Source organism: Solea senegalensis, linkage group LG3 (genome assembly GCF_019176455.1).
Source record: "Solea senegalensis isolate Sse05_10M linkage group LG3, IFAPA_SoseM_1, whole genome shotgun sequence".
In the NCBI taxonomy this organism is placed as follows: domain Eukaryota; kingdom Metazoa; phylum Chordata; class Actinopteri; order Pleuronectiformes; family Soleidae; genus Solea; species Solea senegalensis.
In genome coordinates this window covers 31,315,896-31,342,095 of record NC_058023.1, presented here as the reverse complement: position 1 = coordinate 31,342,095, position 26,200 = coordinate 31,315,896, and the positions used below count along the sequence as shown (strand labels likewise).

The 26,200-nt window shown below is 40.4% G+C and overlaps 1 protein-coding gene across 3 annotated transcripts in view; it reads left to right on the top strand.

The window, feature by feature from the left end:
* The window catches only part of htr2cl1 (5-hydroxytryptamine (serotonin) receptor 2C, G protein-coupled-like 1), a 38,839-nt gene extending 15,939 nt beyond the window's left edge, over positions 1-22,900 (top strand). The window contains exons 2-9 of one of the 3 annotated variants that reach the window (XM_044020197.1): positions 7,225-7,294; positions 13,542-13,642; positions 15,396-16,238; positions 18,648-18,848; positions 19,711-19,874; positions 19,971-20,115; positions 20,992-21,227; positions 21,845-22,900. In XM_044020197.1, coding sequence (XP_043876132.1) covers positions 15,815-16,238; positions 18,648-18,848; positions 19,711-19,874; positions 19,971-20,115; positions 20,992-21,227; positions 21,845-22,402 — 1,728 coding nt within the window. In that variant the 5' untranslated portion in view covers positions 7,225-7,294; positions 13,542-13,642; positions 15,396-15,814 and the 3' untranslated portion in view covers positions 22,403-22,900. Of the gene's footprint in view, positions 1-6,629; positions 7,295-13,541; positions 13,643-15,395; positions 16,239-18,647; positions 18,849-19,710; positions 19,875-19,970; positions 20,116-20,991; positions 21,228-21,844 lie in introns of those variants that run through there. The other 2 variants (XM_044020199.1, XM_044020198.1) reach the window with 2 other exon arrangements.
* The last annotated feature ends 3,300 nt before the right edge of the window (positions 22,901-26,200 follow it).

Genomic DNA, 26,200 nt, shown 5'->3' with positions numbered 1-26,200 from the left:
AACAGCAGGACAGAAATGTCCAGATATGTGGACCAAATTGTTTTACATGCATATATCATCCTCTGCAATACTTTGATTTCATTCTTTTTAACTTTCTCTCTCTCTCTCTGTCTCCCTCTCTGTCTCCCTCTCTGTCTCACTCTCTGTCTCTCTCTCTCTCTAACACACTGACACTTGGCAGCAGACTCCACCAGGCAGATTAATTAAATACGCTGTTTCAAAATGGAGACAGAGTGAACAATGTTGAGACTCAAACACACACACACACACTGTGTTGAATGTGGATTCATGTCTCTTACGTACATTTTATGTTTTTATCTTTATTTTTTACTCTAATCTTCCTCTCTTTAGTTTTCCTCCTCTGTCCTCTTCTCTATCTTCTGTCCTCCTTAATCTTCTTCTATCGTCCTTGTCTCCATCTTCTTCTGTTGTCCTTGTCTCCATCTTCTTCTGTCCTCCTTAATCTTCTTCTGTCGTCCTCCTCTCCATCTTCTTCTGTTGTCCTTGTCTCCATCTTCTTCTGTTGTCCTTGTCTCCATCTTCTGTGGTCCGTGTCTCTATCTTCTTCTGTCCTCCTCGTCTCCATCTTCTTCTGTCCTCCTGTCTCCAACTTCTTCTGTCCCCTCCCTCCATCTTCTTCTGTCATCCTCGTCTCCATCTTCTGTCCTTGTCTCCATCTTCTTCTGTCCCTTGTCTTCGCCCTCTGTCTCCATCTTCTTCTGTCCCCCCTCCTCTCCATCTTCTTCTGTCCTCGTCTCCATCTTCTTCTGTCCCCTCCTCTCCATCTTCTTCTGTCCCCTCCTCTCCATCTTCTTCTGTCCCCTCCTCTCCATCTTCTTCTGTCTCGTCTCCATCTTGTTCTGTCCCCTTCCTCTCCATCTTCTTCTGTCCTCCTCGTTCCATCTTCTTCTGTCCTCCTCCCCTCCATCTTCTTCTGTCCCCTCCCCTCTCCATCTTCTTCTGTCCTCCTCCCCTCCATCTTCTTCTGTCCCCTCCTCTCCATCTTCTTCTGCCGCCCTCTCCATCTTCTTCTGTCCCCCTCCTCTCCACCTTCTTCTGTCCCCCTGTCCTCTCCATCTTCTTCTGTCCCCCTCCCCTCCACCTTCTTCTGTCCCCCTCGTCTCCATCTTGCTCTGTCGTCCTCGTCTCCAGCTGAGACTCTCATTAGATTTGAAGACCCTAATGAAAAACAAACAGGATGGAAAACACCTCCCCTCTCTGTCTTTTTCACTGACTCCTCTGTCCTCCTCCTACACTCGTCTCACCTCTGCAGACGCTCTGTCCTTCTCTGCTTTAACACACTGAAATCCACCATTTGGAAAAGAGGATAGAAAAGGGATTGAAAGCAGCTGCAGTTCTGACAAAATGGCTGCAGACAGTCATTTATGGGAGTGTAGAGGTAACAGCAGAATAAAAATTAAAATCTCACACATTTCTGTTCTATTTTGTTTCCTTTTTTTCCCCCTCTCCCTGTTGCATCTCATCAGTTCCTTCCTTATTCCCTTCCTCCCTTCCTTCCTTCCCTCCCTCCTCCCGCATTCCCTCTCTCCTGTCTCTCAGTGGCAGTGAATACTGAATCAGTTGGAGACAGACGGTGCGTGGGGTTTCCCCTGAGGAGGAGTGATAAAAACACACACACACATATGCTCAAGCAAGACAACTCTCTGTCTCTGAGCAGAAGACACACACACACACACACGTGCACACGCACACACACACGCACACACACACACACACATGCATGCTTGGGTGAATTTTGCACTGATAAACTCTGACAGTGTAATTTTCTTTATCGAAATGTGCAGCTTCTTCAAACATGACTTGAAACCAGGAAGAGTCTCAGATGAGATAAATGTAAATCACACACACACACACACACACACAGTGCAGCCTGTTTGTCTTTAATCACACGTCTAAAGATTGGAGTGTTTTTCTCTGACCTTCTCTGTCCGAGACACATTTCATATTGTCTTTAAATATCCGGGAAACAATGAATTGTTTTGCGTTTCATGTCTTAAAAACGTCTTATTTCACAAACCCCCACAGATTACGGCTCGGTCGTCTCCATTTGTGCGAACTGTCTGCCGCAAGTGCAGAAGACATTTTGTGTTTTACGTGAGAGAACGTGGACATTGAGCGCAGTCTTTGAGACGCTCCTCATCACGTCTGTCCTTTTACACAGAGACAAAAGACATAGATTTGTCTTATTGATGTCGTGGGTCAATACATTTATACTGAGCTGGACCTGCAAACAAATGTCTCTCTGTCTTCTTTCTCGCTCTCTCACTTTACATAAACACCCACATGGAATACGCTTGAATACTCTGTCTCTCCTGTCTCATTGTCTCTCTGTCTCTCTGTCTCTCCACTCTTCACTGACTCATTCAGCCACTTCTCACTTTCAATCTGAATTTATTCATATTTGTGTTGTCATTTGAGTCACAAACACCAACTCAGTCACATTCAGGAAACAGACACAGCTGGTTGAACGTGATGATGTCAGTCGTGATGATGCTGAATATATAATATATAATATATGTATATATATATACATGTTTCTTTATGTAAAACGAAACGTCCACACGTCTGCCATTTCTGAAAATGTCAGCAAAAAAAAACATCAACCGGTGAAAAATGTAATTCACTATGTTGTGAATAAGATGCAAATATGGTCAACACCATGTTCACGTGTGAAGGCATCGATACATCAACGTGCACAACGTAACCTTTGTTAGATTCCCTGAAGCAAAGTCTATACGGTTTCATGTGTAATCTATACTGTAGTCTAACACACACACACACTCACACACACACACACATACGTCAGTTCAGGACAGTTCTGGTCAGTTCTGGTCAGTTAAAGTCAGTTCTGGACTGATCAGGATTTTCTGGACATGAAAACGATGATAAAAGTTGTTTCTGTGTTCATGTGTTCACATGAGCGGGGACTTAAACGAAGATACGCGCCATTTAATCCGTTCATCGATGGCTCAGGTCGCGTCGTGGACTCTGTGTCGACACATTGACACTATAGAGACTTTAGATTATAGATTACCGTAGATCATACTATGTATTTGTGTGGCGTTTCTGCTGAGTCAGCAGCTCTCCGCAGATCCTTTAATCATGACTTTGCATTTAAGTGATTTAGCACAGTATTGATTTAGCATTGATGATTTAAATGATGAGGAGTGATCACTGCAGCGTGAGCGTGTAATCAGCAGAGAGCTTCTGCAGTGGAATTAAGTGTTTGCACACGGACCTTGTCAGGACCAGTAGTCCTCATGGAGACCAAAACCTGGTGGTGCTAATGAGGCAGAACCTCATAGTAGTGTGTGTGGCCACATTCATCACAAGGTCATGGCTATTATTGACCTGATTTCCTCATATTCCTCAGTCACAAGCGATTAAAACACAGTCCCAGTCATATGCACGTCTGCAAACATGATATTTATGGATTGGATTCCGAATTCTACAAATGTCCCTTGAACAAATCTTGGCAACAGCTCTGGAAGTCGCTCCCTCCCTCTGGCCGTTCGCCAGGCACCGACTGTGCTGTGGGTTAAATCAGTGCTGAAGCGACACTCGTTCCCGCAGGTTTTTGCCACCTGATGTTTGTTCGTTAGTGTTTCTGTTCCGATTCGTCTTTTTTTTTTTCTACAGGCGCCCTATAGGTCAAACTTATTGTTGTTGTTATTATTATCTGTGATTTGCTGAAATGTTACAATAACAGTGAACTTTAAGGCTGGGGGTTTCGTCTTTGTCAATGATCCTTCAAGGATGGATGGATGGATGGATGGATGGAGGTCAAACATGCTTGAGACACAGTTACAGTCCTGTGTATTTTAATGTGTTTGGTGGATTGAGAGAACTCGGTCAGTGTGGACGTCAGTGTGGACATCAGCTGGCCAGCTCATGCTCTGGTTTCCAGGTGATTTTTTCATTTAAAAATAACCCAAAGTCTCTGAATCCATCTACGTCACAGAGAACGGATTATTTGACATGAAGGACGCACATGGTGAGGACAGAACATGGTGAGGACAGAACATGGTGAGGACAGAACCTGAGGACAGAACAGGGTGAGAACAGAACAGGAGGACAGAACTGGAGGACAGATCATGAGGACAGAACACGAGGGCAGATCATGGTGAGGACAGAACAGGTCCTGGCTTCTTTCTCTTCCTCTCAGATACAAACACACATGTATCCATTTTGATCTGCTCGTCTGTTCTCAGCTAAAAGAAGAGGAAACACAGAAAGTGCCGCGCTTTAATTCGGCCCCTGCTTTCAGCTGCCAAGGTCACCTTGAGCAGGAAGTTAATGTGATTGAAATGTTCATTGTGATGGATTATCTTCTGTTGCTCTGCACGTTTGTGTGGTTGTGTCTTGAAATCAAAGGAGGAAGAAGAAAAAACACTGGTATGCTCCTTTAATTCCCTGAAAGTGACAGCACCAACACTCAGGTTATTCATTATGTATATCATGTGACTTCAGCCTGAACTTGCTTTTCTATGATTAAATGATGCCATATATGATCAATTATAGAAAAGGGTTTTTTTTTCCCTCAAAGTAAAGAAGTTTTTACATCAAACTAATAAAGTCTCTACGGACCGGGGGTCAAACTTGAAATCTCAAAACGGACTTTTCTAGATTTGCCACTTTAATCTCATAAATCTCGACTTTTTCAAGAGATTTGCCACTTTAATCTCACAAATCTGCGACTTTTTCCTCGTGATTTGCCAATCTCATAAATCTGCAACTTTTGCTCTCAAATCTGTGATTTTGATTTTTAAATCTCATAAATCTCGACTTTTTCTGGTAGATTTGCCACTTTAAATCTCATAAATCTCTGACTTTTTCTTGTAGATTTGCCACTTTAAATCTCATAAATCTGCACTTTTCTTGGATTTTAAATCATAAATTGCGACTTTTTCTGGTAGATTTGCACTTTAAATCTCATAAATCTGCAACTTTTTTCTTGTAGATTTGCCACTTTAAATCTCATAAATCTGCGACTTTTTTCTTGTAGATTTGCAAATTTATATCTCATAAATCTTTTTTCTTGTAGATTTGCCACTTTTAATCTCATAAATCTCAACTTTTTTCTTGTAGATTTGCCTCTTTAAATCTTATAAATCTAGACTTTTCTAGATTTGCCGCTTAAATCTCTAAATCTGCACTTTTTCTTGTAGATTTGCCACTTTAAAATCTCAACTTTTTTTTTCTTAGATTTGCCACTTTTAATCTCATAAATCTGCGACTTTTTCTGATTTGCCACTTTAATCTCAAATCTTATTTTTCTCCACTTTAAATCTCATAAATCTGTGACTTTTTCTTGTAGATTTGCCACTTTAAATCTCATAAATCTGCGACTTTTTTCTTGTAGATTTGCAAATTTATATCTCATAAATCTCGACTTTTTCTTGTAGATTTGCCACTTTTAATCTCATAAATTTTTTCTTGTAGATTTGCCTCTTTAAATCTCATAAATCGCTTTTTCTCGATTTGCCACTTTAAATCTCATAAATCTGCGACTTTTTTCTTGTAGATTTGCCACTTTAAATCTCATAAATCTCGACTTTTTCAGATTTGCAAATCTAAATCTCATAAATCTCGACTTTTTCTTGTAGATTTGCCACTTTTAATCTCATAAATCTGTAACTTTTTTCGTAGATTTGCCACTTTAAATCTCATAAATCTACGACTTTTTCTGTTGCCACTTTAAATCTCATAAATCTACTTTGAGATTTGCAAATCTAAATCTCATAAATCTGCGACTTTTTTCTTGTAGATTTGCCACTTTTAATCTCATAAATCTTTTTCCCACTTTAAATGTAGATTTGCAAATTTCTCTTTTTCTTAGATTTGCCACTTTTAATCTCATAAATCTGACTTTTTCAACTAAATTTTTCTGGTAGCACTTTAAATCTCAAGAGACTTTTTCTGGTAGATTTGCCAAAATCTCAACTTTTTTCTCGAATATTACCCCCCTTTTTTCCCCATACTTGGCGGCCACTTTTAATCTCATAAATCTGTGACTTTTTTCTGGTAGATTTGCCACTTTAAATCTCATAAATCTGCAACTTTTTTCTCGTAAATATTACCCCCTCCCCCGCTTCCGTGATTTTTTTCCCCATACTTGGCCGTAATACGCCGTCGTAAGTCTCAGACGTTATGAAAACAAAATCAAACTGTTTTCATAACTCAAACACAAACACAACGCCAAAATGTGGCGTTGTGTTGTGACACGTTTTTGAATCTGCTTTAACGTTATCAACAACACAAAGCCTTCGCTGCAGCCAGGCAGAGATCTGATGATTATTCACATTTATTTGGAAATCCATTTCAGACCTTGTGTGAATGTGAAGCTGAGATAATCTGTCCTTCATGGAAAAAATGTTGACTTGCAAATGTTTGCTCTGAACTTGAAAGTGGCTAGCTTCTCTGTGGCCTTTGTCAAATGTAGCTCTTTTTAAATAGATGATATCAACCACACAAGGTCCCTTCATGCTGTAGGTTCATGGAGTTAGCCTTAGGACGCTGCCTGCTGATGGAACACAAAAACAACTCACCAATTCTCCTGCTCCTAAAACATCCAGGCAGTCTGTCAAACACTGCCCTCTACAGTTCATATAAAAATATAATAGATGCATTCAAAAAAAACACATCTAATGTAAAGTCAATGCATCAGTGATAATATCTTTTAGAATTTTAGGTAGCTTTAGTTTTGTTATGGGTTAGGGTTAGAGGTTAAATATTTGATGTAACGTGAGGTTTCTTCTTCTTCTTTCAAATATAAATTCTTCAGATTGAAATAATATGTTCTGTTGAGAATGAGTGGTCCTGACTTAGTGAGACAACGTGTGGACGACAAACAGAAGACACAGCCTTGACTGTTGAGACCCAGTCTGTGTGTTTACTGTGATGGACAGTAGACAAATGTCCTCAGAGACACCAGGAGCACAGGTGAACTAACGCCCGTCAGGGTTCGTTTACAGCGAGGACAGAGATGTTGTTAATAATCAGAATAATAATGGCATTGGCTCTGGATCTGGATCCTGCAGACCTGGAGTCACAGGTTTGTTTACAGCGAGGACAGAGGTGTTGTTAATAATCAGAATAATAATGGCATCGGCTCTGGATCTGGATCCTGCAGACCTGGAGTCACAGCCACGTGTGACACTAAATATAAACACTGTTAATTGACATTCTTTGTTTCCGTTTCAGCTGAAAAAGCACAAGCAACATTTTGGACACGTCACCAGTCTGGAGACTCCACAATCTGCTAACACCAAGGGTGAGTTCACCAGGTCACACACACACACACAGTTACAGCTGCTCACGTGTTGTCTTCCTGCAGCATTTCCTCTCCAAACATCCATCTTTTGTGCCTTCTGTCACACACACACACACACGCACCGTCTTTGTTTACTTGTCTTGTTCTCAGTCGTTCCCGTCGACTTTGTCTTCTTCACATTAATTAAGTCACTTGTTTGTTCTTTGTGCGGCTTGGACAAAAAAAAAAGAAAAAAGTGCCGACTCATGTGTTGACATTCAGAGCTCAGTGCAAACATTGTTGTTGTTTGGTTACATCGCCACGGACACAAGACGAGATGCTAACTGCTCATTTTTAGAAGAAAATGATTCTTCCTCACCCTCTGCTCTGGAGGATCTTCTCTTTGTCTCTCTGTCTCTTTGTCTCTGTGTGTCAATGTAAGTGAATGTGTGTGTGTGTGTGAGAGAGAAATTGATTAAAGAATGTAGAAACATAAATGATGCATGATGATCTGAACAGTCTGTTCTCTGTGACAATGAAATATAAACCAAACTGCAAATTATGTAACAAGTTATTGTCACAACTATTTCATTAGATTTTTGAAACTAAGGACGAGGAACGTCCAAGGACAAGACTGAGCTTCAGACATTTGATCAAATCTCCTGAAGTCTGTTCACTGACGCTGAGATAAGATCTGTTACAGCAGGAAAAATCAAAGAATAAATACATAATATAATCGTTTCACTACTGATATATATAATCTTTTAATCTGTGAAACCACGAGTGAGTGGTTACAGAAGCTGAAATCCAGCTATTTATGGCGTATATGATACATACAGTAACACACAGGAGTTCGATGGTGTATATACATACACACAGAAGCAGAGAGTGAAGGAGGACGGACGTAACGACGTGTGACCAGTGTAGCGTTTCCATCACATAAAGCAGAGACACTTAAGTTAAGTCGTTAAAAACCTTGTTTCCTCGGGAATCGATTAGTGCTGATGAGGATCTCCCCGCTGCTTTTACTGTCTGTTATTTCCTCTCGTCTAACCACTCTGTCCGTCAGTGTCTCCGCTTTAGGACAAACAAAGTGCAAGATAATTGAATAACGTGAAAAGAAAATCTGGGGGAAATATAATAATAATGTAGATCTGGACTTTTATGTCAACAGAAATGACTATTTTGATGTTTGACGACAGATAATTCCTTCAGGGGGTTTATGTCCATTTCGTCTTCTATGTTTAAATTATGGATACATGTATACATGGATACCAGTGCTGGGTATCACGTATGATGCAATTCTCACATTTGTATTTGTGAAAAAAAAACTACTCCAAAACTACTCTGATCATAAATGCACTTTACAACACTGGATTATTACATACACGCATTTACAACACTGGATTATTACATACATGCATTTACAACACTGGATTATTCCATACATGCATTTACAACACTGGATTATTACATACATGCATTTACAACACTGGATTATTCCATACATACATTTACAACACTGGATTATTACATTTACAACAATGGATTATTACACATGCATTTACAACACTGGATTATTACGTACATGCATTTACACATTTACAACACTGGATTATTACATACATGCATTTACAACACTGGATTATTACATACATGCATTTACAACACTGGATTATTACATACATGCATTTACAACACTGGATTATTCCATACATGCATTTACAACACTGTATTATTACATGAATGCATTTACAACACTGGATTATTACATACATACATGCATACATACATACATTTACAACACTGGATTATTACATTTACAACACTGGATTATTACATAGATTATAAAGGTGCGCTGTTTGATGACATGTTCACTGTTAAATAACGTTTGATAATTAAACCTTCACATGATCACGTCCTCCGACGTTCATTTACTGTTTTTAGAGACTCTGTCCTTTTACATCAGACTTCCACACACACACACACACACACACACACACACACACACACACACACACACACAGAAGACTTATGAGGAGAAGAAAGTGGAACGAGTGGGAGGAGGATGAGTGGAACCATGTGTGTGTGAGTGTAGATGTTCACAAATGTGTATGTGGGCAGTTTTTAACTCTACTCTTCATCAGGGGACGTCGGTGGATACTAAACAAAAGAGCACACACACATACAGAGAGAGAATTCCTGACATGTTCTTGACGTGCCTTTGTTATAAAATCTAAAGCTGCAGAAACTCACGAGGGAAAGTTTATTGTGAGCTTCTTTGTCATTAGTGTCATGTTGAATGTAAGTTAGTGAGGAGCGACTGTGTGACTTTATGAGAGTGTTTTTTATGTGCGAGTGTTGAAGCATATGTGCGGGGTTTATCACGTCTTCCATCTCATTAGTTTTAGCGCTTTTGCTCAAAGACGCGTTAACCTTGACGAGGACACGCGCGGCCACATTTTCATAATTAGTGTTTTATGCTCCGCCGTCACATCATGCACACTCGTGTCGAGATCACAGAGAGTGAATCATGACGAAAAGCTGCTCACGTTTGTCCACCGCGTGGCGACAAAAAAAACAATAATGAGTTTTTTTACATTTACGCATTTACAACACTGGATTATTACATACAGAACATGCATTTACAACACTGGATTATTACATACAGAACATGCATTTACAACACTGGATTATTACATACATGCATTTACAACGCTGAATTATTACATTTACGACACTGGATTATTACATACACACATTTACAACACTGGATTATTACATAAAACATGACACATGATTCAATTTTCATGATTGGTTTGATTGTCAGGAGGAGGATGGAATTATTATATAATTATTATAAAGTATCTTCCAAAACAAACTGTGGGGGGTTGGGTTGGCACACATTTTAATCTGGAGGCAGATCAAAATTTAGGTTTAGTTAAAAAACTAACTATTAAGGGTAATTCTTTTACATACATATATATATATATATATATACTGTATATACAGTATACTTTATATGTGTGTGTGTGCGCTCACTTTAGCATGTCACACTTAAATCCTTGAAGACACACTTTTACTTTTCTTGTTAACACAAAGTCATCTTGAACGTGAACCTTTTGAGACTGAAGTGGCGTTCACGTATATTTCTGTGTATTATGTAAATCCAATTTTTTTTCATCTTTTATTCTGGAGTCACAGACTTTGATGAATAAACTCTTCTTCACTCACTCGATGAATGATAAAGTCATTTTTATATAGCGTTGCTTTCAGAGGAGAATCAGCGACTTATAACGACTGAAGTGTTTGAGGAATAATAGACTGAATTAACGTCCTAATTCATTTGTATATACACACACTCACTTCATTTGTCTATACACACACTCACTTCATTTGTATATGGGCCATTCTACCGAATTCGTGCAAATTGCTGTCCCACAATAAAAAAACTATTTAACAAAACAATTAAGAATTCAGACCTTCAATATTTACTAAGATTATGTTATGATCTAGTTAAACACAAGACTGTAACTATTTAGTAATTAAGCTAAATATATACAAAATCATCATTTATGCTACCTTCCTAGGTACTTTCTATTGGGAAGTAGTTGTCCCAATCTCTAAGCCCTAAATTTCAATCCATGAAAATAATACTTAAAAGAATTTTGTCATTTTTTCCAATGGTGTATTTTAAAATATATGTTTGGTTTCTTTTAAACAGAATGTAAAACATTTAGATTCATTTTGAAGTTTTTTTTTAAATTACAAAACATGCTTTAAAAAATGCTGTCCCACACTTTCATGTCACAACCGTAACACGAGTTGTTTTACCACATGGGTGGAGCCTGGTTTTAGTCACACCCCAGAATTTCTGACCAAGAAATGACACTGCATCCCTGTCCCTCATGGCTGCATGGTGAGATATTACCTCTCATAATTTTTAAGTAAATGGGCTCCAAAGTCTGAAAATCAGCATGTTGCATTAATAATTGTCACAACCGTACACATATTATCTGCAAGTAAATACACTTTTGGGGGCTCAAAACAAAATATTATGTTTTGTTGTGTGTACAACTGTTCAAACATCTGTTCCTAGCCATTTACTTGTTAGCATGTTTGAGTTATGCTAGGAATTAGCTAAAAATGTCACAACCGTAACAGTCACAACCGTAACAAATTGTAACGTTACGGTTGTGACATAATCATTATGGTAGTGACAACATGTAATGTTCCACATATTTAAGGACATTTTTCATCATTATTATTACATTATACTCTTAAAACATAATAATAATAATAATAATAATAATATTGTTATTATATTTGATTTGTAAAGCACATTTCATTCTTAAGAATCTCAGAGTGCTAAATAATGTTTGATATGAGAAGGAAAGAAGGAAAGAGAACAAAACTAGAAACAAAAGAAAGGCGGAAAGATCAAATCTATCAGTGATTTATCTGACAGGGAGCAAAGGAAGGTCAGAAGATCATGGCGAAAAAGACAGCAACATCACAGGCTATTGGTGAAAAGTCAAAGAGAGATGGAGAGATTGTGCACAACTTCCACGCCACCTCCCACACCCTCTGCCACGCCTTCTCCTATGCCGCCTTACCTTCCACGCACTTCTAGTGAGACTGTTACTCCACACACTTCTAGTGAGACTAATAAGAGACGTTGGAATGCGTGACCACAGAAAAATAAACTTGAATGGAAGAAAGAAAAATATAGAAAACGGTGCCATAGATTGTGCGTGAGGCCAGAGAAGTCAAACTGTTCCGCAAGAACAAAAACTCAGAAGGAAGTATGGAAGCACAGAGTTCCTGTGCATATCAGAAAGACCCTTCTTTTTCATAACACACTCATGCACAATTTGCAGAAAAAAATACAAGTCTGCCAATTATAAAGAGAAACATGGATTAAGACGTGCATTGACAAGCAGGTTGCTCAGAAAATACTATCTTGTTTCTATGCTCAGAGAAACACTAGGCAGCTCCCACAGGCAGCTCTCAACACGACTGCAGACAACCCACATCTAAAGTTCACATATCAGAGACATAACATTTGTGTTTGTAAAATTCACATTAAAAGGCAGGTTATGAGTTAATATTAAGCAATAAGGTTGAGGGGATATAATACAACCTTGCAAACAAAATACTGTGGTCACAAGCAAAACAGTGCAGTCACTACCGTAACAGTGCGGTCACTACCGTAACACTGAATGTTTTGTAAAATAAAATAAGAATTGAGTCATTAAATAACATTTTATGATAACTATTGGTTAAATATACATTCAATGTAATAACTAATGAACTCTGAGATCTCTATGATCAGTGTAATTCATTTTACAAAAAAGATTGCATTTAAATTTTGATGAGTCTTAGAAAATAAACTTTGAAATTTGATAAAAAAATTATTTTAATTGATTTAGTTGTAAAACCCTTCATAATAAATTACTAAAATTATTCTTTAGAGGGTGTATGGACACACAATATTAACAGATTAATATAATGGTTTTTATTGCAGTGTGTTGCTGTGTTACGGTAGTGACAAATTTCAGGAGTTGAAAAACATTTCAAGAACAGGCAGACATTAATATATGAAATTTGACTGCGCCTTTACTAGATATGTACCATTGAAATATGGTACAATATATGTATGGACGAGGTTTTTGGAAAAAAACAACTTTTGAAAATGTGTTTCCAACTCTGGACTTTGCACGAATTCGGTACACACACTCACTTCATTTGTATATACACACACTCACTTCATTTGCGTATACACACACTCACTTCATTTGCGTATACACACACTCACTTGATTATACACACACTCACTTCATTTGTGTATACACACACTCACTTCATTTGTATATACACACACTCACTTCATTTGTATATGCACACACTCACTCACTCACTCACTCACTCCTAATTCATTTGTATATAAAGCCAAAAATGCAGACACAGATTTGCTCAAAATTAAAATTGGCTATAAACATTCTCTTTATTCTTTTTCTGCATCTATATTTGTCGACTCAGACTTTTATCTTATCAAAAAAGTAACTTACAGATCAAAGTTTATTTAACAGGAAGGAAAATTGGATTCAAGAGAAGGAAAGTCTCACACACACACACACATACACAGATGGGGGCGGGATTACCACTGTATCTTGTCGTTAATGTATTTTTTTAAATCATTCGACACAGACTCAACTTTGACACTTTGACCCGCCCCCCCGTCTCTCTTTCCCTCGTCTCTCTTCAGGCAGATGGACGACGCTGATCCCTCGCTCTGGAGGTGTGGAGAGAGAGAGAGGGAGGAGCGAGAGAACGAGAGCATGAGACCATGGATGAGTCACTGAAAAGGTGAGTAAAGTCTTTCTTTCTTTCTTTACACAGATTATGTGACTGTGTGTCGTTATGAGGATTAAATCAGACGGTGGGGGGAAAAAAGGAGAAGAAGACAAAAGTTAAATTCCCTTTAATCTCTCTCTCTCTCTCTCTCTCTCTGTCTATCGCAATCTCTTTATCTGTCAAAGCTTTTCTCCATGTAACCTTCCACCTCTGTCTCTCCATCCTCCTCCTCCTCCTCCTCTCTCTTCATGCTCTCTCTCTCTCTCTCTCTCTCTCTGGCTGTGATGTGTTGTGGTATCACAGCACTTATGTGGTTCACCTGCAGAGCCTCTTCAGTGTCCGTGAACAACGTTAATGCTCTCACTGAGTGACTGAGTGAAGGTCTGACCTGAACACGTGACACACAAACACACATGAAGACACGTACACAGAGAAATAGAGTATAGAGTTGGATCGCGTCGTAATAGTTCAGCGAAGCCGAACAGAGAAGAAATTCAGAGCAGACATTTTATTATTGTGCTTTTATAAGTGAAACTCTCACACACACACACACACACACACACACACACACACACACACACAGTTGTGTTTATTATTAAACCTTCACCGGCACATCAATGCGCTCTGAAATATCAGAGGTTTTTATCTTGTTGCACCTAGCCTGCTTAAGATGTCCTCTGCACCACACACACACACACACACACTGCGCGCAACATAAACACACACACACACACACAGTGATTCTTCCAACTCTCCTTGAAGACATTTATGAGGTGTTAAATCACTAAGCTGTCTGAGGTGGTGGGTTAAATGGAGGACAAGCTGAGTTGTCATAAATAAGTCTGAACACCCATACACACACAGCATAGCCACACAACACTTACACCACCTTGCCTTTTTACACACAGCCACACACACACACCACCTGGCCCTTTTACACTCCACACACACACCACCACACAGCACGCACACACACCCAGCACACAACACACACAGCACACACAACACACACACAGCCACAGCACACACACAGCACACAACACACACCAGCACACACAACACACACCTTGCATACACCGCGCCCACCACACATGCCTTTTTCCCAGCACACCCCAACACACAACTGCAGCACACACACCACACACACCACCACACACACACAGCCTGCTGGCTGCCCCACACACACACACAGCACACACAACACACACCACACACACACACAGCGGATGGATGCGTTACGCTTTAACAAACACCGCGAAGCCACAGCCATGCACAGCACAGACGGGCCATACGCCTTTTACGCCCCACACACATGAACGCACACACATACACGGTAGCGCATACACCAGCACCGCGGGCCTTTTACGCCTTACATGGGCGCATGCACCGCAGCACACTGCAGCACACACACACACACGGCAAGCACACATTTAAACAGACCAAACAAAGTCTTTTCAATTCCAATCTTAGTCCTAAACTCAGTTCCTCAGAAACGAGGTTCTGCCACATTAGGACCAGGTTTTGTTATCTTCATGACAGGAAAAAACAACAAATACAAGACGACACACAACCGTGTGTAAATGACGATAGCTTATGACAGCGATGGTGATTCTCTGAACATTTATTGGACATGAATTCATCTGGAATAATAATGAGGCTGGAAAGATCAAAGTCAGATTATACACAGGACACAAAGGGGAGGATGATGAAAGTGTGATTTATTTATTTTTTTTAACCAGTAGTAATTATCTGATCTTTTCCACAGAACAAAGTGATCGTCAACTCTGACCCCGACGAGGAGAAAAATCCCTTTTCAAACACGTCGGATCCAACAAACGTCACCTGGGAAATTCCAGGACAAATTCAGATACTGACTCTAAATTGGAGCCGATGGATTCACCGGGCGCCCGTGGTGGATATGGAGGAGTTGATGTTCAGCTCTTTATCTGGGACGCTTAGCGCCTTTGGAACCAGACGTCAACAAACAACACGGGATGTTTTGTCTCATCGGGAACCTGAAGAACTTGTGTGTCCAATTAACTGACGACTGGCAAGAAATGGTACTTTAGTAGAATTCAACTGCAGGTCATTTGTTCCCTGTTTGTTGTCCTTCCCTTTTCTAACACTTAAACCATCGCTGGTGCAAGTAAAACCGGAGGATTCAGCTCCGGTGTGGTTTTTGGGATGAGAGGGCCAGTGAGATCCCTTCTGGGCGGGTTCAGCTCCAGCACCACCACCTCCTCCTCCTCCCTGGAGGCTGGCGGCCAGATGTCTTGGCCAAGCAACAGCCCCCTGGACCTCAACCAAACCCTGCCGTGGGGGAGCGTCGGAGGTGGTGGAGCGGCGGCGGCGGTCATGAGCGCAGGTGTGGAGAATTTCACCCAAGAGTCTGTCATCAGAGAAGTGATCAAAGAGAAAAACTGGCCGGCGCTGCTCATCCTCATCATCATTGCGCTGACGATCGGCGGCAACATCCTTGTCATCCTGGCGGTGTCGCTGGAAAAAAAACTCCAAAATGCCACTAACTTCTTTCTGAGGTCGCTGGCCGTGGCGGACATGCTCGTCGGCATCCTGGTGATGCCGATCTCCCTGATCAACATCCTCTACGGTGAGTCGCGCGGACACAGAACGTCGCCGAGCGCTCGGTAGTTCACGCGGACGTTACGTGGATAGTGTCGTGTTCGTATTTTGAGATATGAGAGGAAACTTCTAGACAGTGAAAGGGTTTATTGTCGAAGTGAAGAACACAGCGAAGACATGTCAGCGAATCAGAGTAAGCCACGCCCAGTTTGGAGTCATTGTCTCAGATATGGCGCCCACGTCTCTCCGGGGCGCTCTGTCTCAGTGACTCTCCCATTTGGGTTAGTTTTGCCGAAGCTTGGTGGGAAGGTGTTACGGACCAAGACGGACAAAACAAGTCGACTGGTACCGTGGCCTAAACTTAACAGGAAGTCAATGGAATGTAAAGTACAAATACATCAAGTAGAATTTTCACATATCTGTACTTTACTTTGTTATTTATATTTCTGGCAACTTTTACTTTTACTCCGCTACATTTCCCTTGTTTACTCGTTACTACAGAATAAGAGGTGGTGACATAATGCCTGTTTGTTGTCGCTAGTTGTTTTTAGCCGCTCAGCTCTTTAACTTCTACCAAAGTCGTTTTCCGGTAAGATACTTTTGCTCAAGTATCGCTTTCAAGTACTTTATACAAGACTGCTATCATGACTACTTTTTCCTGGTTTAATAGTTATCATCAGCCACACACTGTTTAAAAACGGACCCTTTAATTGTATCAAACTTCATGTGTTTTACCACTAAGTTGTGTTGTGTGGACATACACAGTTTGTCAGGTTAGTTTTTATCGAAATCCACAAAGTGATGACAGTCACCGTTTGTTCTCATGTTACATAATGATGCTGCGCAGCGTCTTATCTGCTAATTGAAACAGACGTTTCCCTTTAATCCTCGGCCAATATTTAAAGAATGCTCACTGCAAATATCTTCGGATCTTGAACGTCCACCCACTCCCCGGTCGCTGCCAGCTCACGGTCACATGCGCCATCCTTTCTTTTGCTTTCACGTTTATTACTGGGAAGAATTGTTGCTTCCCCGGGACGTTTGCGCTCTCGTATTTCGTGACTGCCTCGAAAACCGGCGGATGCCAACTTTATAATTGCAGTATCACACCATTTATCAGCTGCTGTTGTTGCTTTTACGATATCATGCCAGGAATCTGCACGGACGCCCACGTTAGCTTAATAGGATGGTGGGTTGTTACATTGTGGGCTTCATGTTGAGATAATTTTTCAATGTTGTGTTAACACATTTAAATAAATAAGAGGTTGTGTTCCTCTTACAGTTCTGCCAAGTCTCTGCATCCAAAGGAAATCTACATTTCCTACAGTCATTGTCGGCATGAAAAAAGTGAACTCAGTTAATATGATTTTCTGCAGTTATAGATGATCTGTAGAGTTATAGATGATCTGTAGAGTTATATATGATCTGTAGAGTTATAGACGATCTGCAGAGTTATAGATGACCTGTAGAGTCATAGATGATCTGCTGAGTTATAGATGATCTGCTGAGTTATAGATGATCTGTAGAGTTATAGATGATCTGTAAAGTTATAGATGATCTGCAGAGTTATGGATGATCTGTAGAGTTATAGATGACCTGTAGAGTTATATATGATCTGTAGAGTTATAGATGATCTGTTATGGATGATCTGTAGAGTTATAGATGTAGAGTTATAGATGATCTGTAGAGTTATAGATGATCTGTAGAGTTATATATGATCTGTAGAGTTATAGATGAAATGTAGAGTTATAGATGATCTGTAGAGTCATAGATGACCTGTAGAGTCATAGATGATCTGCTGAGTTATAGATGATCTGCTGAGTTATAGATGATCTGATGAGAGTTATAGATGATCTGTAGAGTTATGGATGATCTGTAGAGTTATATATGATCTGTAGAGTTATATATGATCTGTAGAGTTATAGATGATCTGTAGAGTTATGGATGATCTGTAGAGTTATAGATATAGCATGCATGCATGTTTCTGTATGAATGGGTGAATGTAGGTTTAGGGCAAAGTCATTTAGAATATTGGAAACATTAATGAGTTCCACATCAACATGAACAATAATCAGTATCCATCACTGATGGTGAAAGTCATTTGTTGATCCACGACGTCCTTGTTTGAGTGTTATTTATCCAGCAAACACGGATACATCACATCGCCGCCATGTCGTAATCTACAGGAACACAAACTAATCCCGTCCTCGTGTCGTGTTGCCGGTGCTCAAACTGGAGATTTCACATTTATGGACGCATCATTTCTTCCCTTCCTTTTTATTTGAGGGAATTTATTCCCTTTGCCTTGAGCTTTGATGTAAAAGAGTGGATTAAAGTTCAGTCAAATGTCTGTACGGCTGTATTTAAATCTGTAAACCCGCCCCTCCCTCTCCCTCTCCCTCTCCCTCTCTCTCTCTCTCTCTCTGTGTCCATGCAGATTACGCCTGGCCTCTGCCCAGTTGTCTGTGTCCGATCTGGATCTACCTGGATGTCCTGTTCTCCACCGCCTCCATCATGCACCTCTGCGCCATCTCCCTGGACCGATACGTTGCCATACGCAACCCCATCGAGCACAGCCGCTTCAACTCCAGAACCAAAGCCATGATGAAGATCGCCGCCGTTTGGACCATATCTATAGGTGAGAGCGCAGGATGTGGAACAGAACCCTGAAGCGTTCTTTACTGAGTTCACTCCCGACTGTTGAAAGTTGGCTTCAAGATAGACACAATGTCTCCTCTACATCATTCATTCATTCATTCATTCACGGATTCTCAAACATTCAGGTGGAATGTTTACATTTCTTGCAGTTGAATTCATCTGCCTTTGATCTCTCTCTCTCTTCTTGTGTGTGTGTGTGTGTGTGTGTGTGTGTTGTTGATCATTAGGTCCGGATTTAGCTTGTAATGGCGGCTCGGTCAGCAGCTGTGCAGGAGGAAATGACGAGCTTTGATCTTAAGTCAATTACACCGTCGCAGACTTTTGTGTCTTTAATACTAGTTTACTTGTGTCATTGATAACTAGTTTACTTGTGTCAGCCATTGATACAAGTTTACTTGTGTCATTGATACAAGTTTACTTGTGTCAGTCATTTATGCTAGTTTACTTGTGTCTTCAGTACTAGTTTACTTGTGTGAGCGATACTTACTTCTGGGGAGGGGCAGAACAGCTGATCACATTGTGACAATACATTAACGAGAAACCCTCAAATGTCCTTGTCGCTATATATATGTATATACACACACATATATATATATATATATATATATACATATATGTATACATATGGTATATATATGTAACCCTAACCCTAACCCATGTACACATACTCATATATATATATGTACAGTATATGTATAAATATAAATATATATATATATATATATATATATATATATATATATATATATATATGTACATGTATATGTATATATACACACACACTGTTTCACATATATACATTAATGGTAAAAGATTGTCCCGTCCTCTGTTGTTGACTCCAGGTGTCTCCATGCCAATCCCTGTCATCGGCCTCCACAATGAGGACAAGGTCTTCGTCAACGGCAGCTGTGTCCTCAATGAGGAACGCTTTATGCTGATTGGCTCCTTTGTGGCCTTCTTCATCCCACTGGTCATAATGGTGGTGACGTACTGCCTCACCATACAGGTGCACTTATCTTCTTACTTACCACTCACAAACTCAAAAACTTAAAACTCATCTCCATCTTCTTCTTCTTCTTCTTCTTCATCATTAACTCTGCAGGTGCTCCAGAGGCAGGCCACTGTCTTCCTGTATGAGGCAAAGTCTTCCTCCCAGCAGCCTTTGCACACACCAGTAATGACAAACACGTTGCAGCCTCCATCCAGCACCTTCCACCTTCCTCAGATCAACACACCAGACTCACAAGGTAAACACACACTCTGACTGTGAATTTACAGCCAATCATCTACAACAACACTAGTTTACTTGTGTCTTTGATACTAGTTGTGAGTTATACTAATTATGTTTACGCGTGTGAGTTACATTACATTACATGTCATTTAGCAGACGCTTTTATCCAAAGCGACTTACAAAAGTGAGTTATACTAGTTTACTTGTGTGAGTTATACTAGTTTACGCGTGTGAGTTATACTAATTATGTTTACGCGTGTGAGTTATACTAGTTAAGTATGTTTACTTGTGTCATTTATACTAGTTATGTTTACGCGTGTGAGTTATACTAGTTATTTTTACTTGTGTGAGTTATACTGGTTAACTTGTGTGAGTTATACTAGTTATGTTTACTTGTGTCATTTATACTAGTTATGTTTACTTGTGTCATTTATACTAGTTTACATGTGTGGTTATACTAGTTTACTTGTGTGCGTTATAGTAGTTATGTTTACTTGTGTGAGTTATACTAGTTATGTTATGTTATTTATTTATTTTAGTTTTATTTATACTAGTTTACTTGTGTCATTAATGCTATTTTAATTGTGTATTGCATACTAGATTACTTGTGTGAGTTATACTAGTTATGTTTACTATGTTTAACTGTCATTAATACGAGTTTACTTGTGTCATTAATACGAGTTTACTTGTGTCATTAATACTAGTTTACTTTGTGAGTAATACTTGTTATGTTTACTTGTGTCAGTTATACTATTTTTCTTGTATGAGTTATACTAGTTTACTTGTTTTATTTATACTAGATTACTTGTGTCAGTAATGGCCTTTTTTCAAACCCCGTAATAGTCAGTTGTAGTAATATTGGTGGTGAACACCACTCTTGCTCCTCCCACAGAGTTGAAGCCTCCGCCCCCTCAGAGCAGACGAAACACCCTGAGCTGTCTGAAAGGGGTGGAGCCGAGCATGTTGCTCAGCGCCTCCACGTCAGACAGCATAAGCATCATTCCCAGCTCTGAGGCGGCGTCTCAGCTCAGCTCACCAGCCACGGGGCCGGGGCGAAGTGACACGGCGGGTTGCCACGGGCGACGGGGGATGATGCAGGCCATAAAGAACGAGAGGCGAGCGTCCAAGGTGAGACGGGGCAGAGTGGATGAGGTTTACATGAAGAACTGAGTCTGCAGTGGTTTTACTCGTCATGTTGTTTGAGCTTAAATCAGGGTATGAGCTTAAATCAGGGTATGATCGTAAATCAGGGTATGAGCTTAAGTCAGGGTATGAGCTTAAATCAGGGTATGATCGTAAATCAGGGTATGAGCTTAAATCAGGGTCATCAGTCATCATCTAACCGCTTTATCCTCCACCAGAGGGTCGCGGGGGGTGCTGTGCCAATCTCAGCTACATCGGGCGATAGGCGGGGTACACCGTGGACAGTTCGCCAGTCCATCGCATGATCGTAAATCAGAGTATGAGCTTAAATCAGGGTATGATCTTAAATCAGGGTATGAGCTTAAATCAGGGTATGATCTTGAATCAGGGTATGAGCTTATATCAGGTATGATCTTGAATCAGGGTATGAGCTTAAATCAGGGTATGATCGTAAATCAGGGTATGAGCTTAAATCAGGGTATGAGCTTAAATCAGGGTATGATCGTAAATCAGGTTATGATCGTAAATCAGGGTATGATCTTAAATCAGGGTATGAGTTTAAATCAGGAGCTTGAATCACTTGTTTTGTCTTGTGCTCTCAGGTTCTGGGAATCGTCTTCTTCCTCTTCCTCATCATGTGGTGCCCGTTCTTCATCACAAACGTCACGTTCGTGCTGTGCAGAGGCTCCTGCAACGAGTCACTGCTCAACGACCTGCTCAATGTCTTTGTGTGGGTGGGTTACATCTCGTCTGGGGTCAACCCTCTGGTCTACACCCTCTTCAATAAGACTTACCGGAGAGCGTTCTCCAGCTACATCAGGTGCCAGTACCAGACGGGGACAAAAGCTGCCGGACAGAGCTGCAAAACGCTCCTCGTCCCGCAGCCGTGTCCGTCGCATGCCGTGACCCCGCTGCTGATGGGAGGTCACGGGAAAGCGGCCGTGGACCGCAACAGTAACTGTCGCAATGGCAGCAGGGGGGACAACGGGAGACTGACAGTAGACCCGGAGGACACGACGGACGACGGCACGCAGATCGGGACAGTGTCGCAGAGCCTCTCTGAATCCCACGTCGGCGCGCTGTCGGAGGCGGAGCCAGAGACGGAGGTGGAGCAGGAGCTGTCGCTCATCGGCTCCAGAGAGCACACGAGCAGCGTGTGACGGGGGCCGAGAGGAGGAAGCTGTGAGTGACGTAAACCTGCAGGAGACGGAGTTGTTGAGAAAGGACAAGTTTCACTGGAGAAGCAGCATTTACACCGTTAAGCAGAGAAATCAATGAAAAAATGTTTTCCCCCTGGTTACAAATGGATGAATTCTGCATGTCACTGAACCCTCTGTGTTATAACCTGGTGATGGAGTCAAGTGGGTCCAACCACACAGATCCCCACGGTCCAAGAGTCAAAATGCAGTCTGAGCTCTTGTGTGGATTCTCTTACAGCCAGAATGAACCATTTCACAGAGGAGGGGAGGAAATCCTTCCCCGGGTCTGCTGAGGAAAAACCCAAGATCAATGTGCCAAGATCAGTGGCCTCTGATAGACTCACAGTGCCATCTAGTGGTCACACGAGTGAAGAACATAGCACAGACGCCAACAAAAAGCTCCTGCTTCCTTTTTCTTTCTTTTTTTTTTTTTAACTTAAAGTTAAGTTTTGAATCAAAATAAAATCTCACATTTTTATAGGAAAGAAAAAAGGAAATGAAAAATATCTGGGCTTCATTATCATCGGCGACTTATTTTTAACCGTTAAACGATGACAATTATTTCGCTTTCATGAAACAATCAAACAAATCACCAGGCTCAGACTTCAAATTAGACACATTTAAAGCAACACAATGTCGGATTTCTGCCTTCTAATGATGTCGAAACGGCTCCTGGGACGGATTTGTGCGATGAGCCTATTGTAATCCCTCAGATTATTATTCTATCCGTGGTTTTACGGTCATTAATGACCGTAACCATGGCCTCAACTCAACAGGAAGTTGCAACCCTCTGCGTCTGGGCGAATTTCGACCATTCGCCACAGAACGTATGACTTTTGGCGTGCGTTGAGTTCCACCGAATTTCCCGAAACTTGTTGCGAAGATGTTATCGACCAAGACGAACAAAAAAGTCAACCAGAAGTAACCATGGCCTCAACTTAACAGGAAGTCCAAAGGCCATTTGGAATCCTGGCTTCCATGTTGGCGATTTGAGCTCGACACATCGAGACACGTCGAGAGGTTTTGTGGATTCAAAAGTGACGTCAGGGAGCTGCTGCGCGGGGAGGCGAGGAGTCCTAGTTATTTACTGTTTAGACAAGGTTTACACAGTGATTAATAAGTTACATAGTCCAGGTTTATCATGGTTACTTTGTTTCTGACATCTTGTCTCGTTACCGTGGCAATACTGTTTCCTGACTGTAGGGGGACGCTGACACCTAATCCTACATTGTGTTGCTTTAAATCACCACAAATAAAAAATATGCATAAAAGACGCAGATTGTTTGTCTTTATACGAACACGCGGCTCGAGTCGCTGTGTGAACATATCACAGGAATGGATTTACATATCAGAGTATTCACAGCAGATTAAATCCCCGCCCTTTAGGATTCAGCGTGTCTCTGAAATGAAACAAGGAAACTGTTTTTGAGTTACCTCGTGTACTTTTTTTTGTATTATTTAAAGCAGAATTCAGTTTTTCTTCCTTCGCACACGTCGACGTCCGTGGAGCCGATAATCAAACATCTTGACGTTGATACAGTAACAGACAGAAGCTTCATTCATTCATTCATATTAATATTTCATAACAGTGTAATCGACATAGACCAGATCAGTTTTTTATTACATTTGAGGATTTTCCACAAAAAAAACGCATCCCAAAGACAAAATCTCCCGTCTCTACGCCATGAATCCATAAAGAAATGTTTTCTATGCATTGAACACTGAGGGACCGTCTGCAAATGAAAAGAACACAAAAAACACAACTCCATGGAAATTGCAATATGTTTTTTAAATATTTATATATATATAGATATATAAATGATGGAGTCTGAAAACCTGAGTATTAAGTTGTTATTCTTTATCTATTTTTATTTCATTTTTAACAGAGGTGCATTAAAGAGTCTTCCCAGCTTTTTCTTTTTTTTTTATCAAAGTAAATAAATATAATCTCCGTAGCCAAAATACAAAACACCTGAATGTATTTTAAACTTTTTACCCGTGACCACTTGCGTCAAGGTCAGAGGTCAGATGCCTGAGTTCTGCTTCCACACACGTGGAGACACTTTTGTATAACTGACGTACTCATGAATATGCATGTTTGAAGTTTTTGTTCTGAAATAAACCCGAGGTTTGAAGAGGAGAAAAAAAACAAACACACAAAGCAATCGACGAAAACAATAGCAACATAAAAATGCAGGAGCCACAGACAGACCATAATAGCAACGAAGAATAACTCTATGTTTGGTTGACATTGGTTCAGTCATGTTTCTTTAATCATGTCTGGGAAAACTCGACTGAACGTGTCGATCCTTTGTTTGTTCCGCTTCATCATCATTGTTTCAAATTTTACGGGAATTTTCTTTATTTTTGACGACGCGACGGAGACGTAAAAAAAACGTGCGTGAAGACGAATAAAGTCGATGATTAAAGCTTTAAATCAGGATATAAAGTTGGGGGAAAAACAGTTTCTTCTAAAGAGACGAAAACCAAAGATGCCGTAAAACTAGAATTATATTTGTGTCAATATTTTCAAACAATAAACAACTTAAAATATTGATTTAATCATTCAAAAATATTGTATTTTATTGTTTGAAGATGCACTTGTTCTTTGCCCTCCCTCACTTGTTCTTTACACTCCCTAATTTGCTCTTTACACCCCTTCACTTGTTCTTTACACTCCCTAATTTGTTCTTTACACTCCCTAACTTTTTCTTTACGCTCCCTCATTTGTTCTTTACGCTCCCTTGCGTGTGAGTTCCAGACAAACAGCGACTCCAAGACGGTGACGTCCATTCAGCTCAGTCACTCCAAAACTCAGTAGCCAATCAGCAGCCAGCTTCCTAAGACCCGCCTACAATAAAAAAACATGGTGCCAAAATACAACAAGTGTATTTTATTTTATTTGCTTCTTAAAAAGTGTTGACACAAATCTAATTCCACCCGAAACTAAGTACGATTGTTTGATGAAACAAAAGTCATCCATGACTATAATATATACATTATATATTTTTCACGTAAAGAAACAAAGTTCTCTTCACGTCATCGTGGTCTTATTTCTCCAGGAGAAACAGGTTTGTTGAGGAGTTTGTTGAACTCCATCTTTAAACCAGCAAACACGTGTCGATGCCTGTTTGTTTCTTGGCTCTTGTGGATTAATGAACTTTTTACGTGTTGAACCCTCTTCTGTTCTGCAGTGGCTGTTTGTTTGTTTTCAAATACCATCTTAATTGTGAATGTTTGTCTCTAAAATAGTAATAATAGAGTTTATAGGATTATGCCCTCTTCCACACAATGTATATTTTCTTTTCTTTTTTTCTCTGTGTGATGCTGCTATGTATTTATTAAAATATTACTCTAATTTGCAGACAAATTACTTATTTGTATAAAAACCATCATTTTCTCCAGGTTGTTCTGGATCTTCTGAAGACACGTGGAGCAGTGGTGAGGAGTTCCTTCATAATAAATGAATTCACGGCTGTATTTGAACTGAATATTTAAATAAAATATGTTTATTTTAATCAGGCGATCATTTGCAAAGTTCCCCATGTGCGACAATCTTATTGCATCCAGCTCATTCAACGGGACCTGGTGACATCAGCACCATGGACAGCGACAGTCATAGAGCAGCAGGTGAGAAGCGTGAAGCAGCAGCGACACCATGTGGTGTAACTGGAGTATGACAAGCGGACAATTAGTGACGGTGGATTTGACCTCTAACCACACACACACACACACACTCACTCACTCACACACACACAC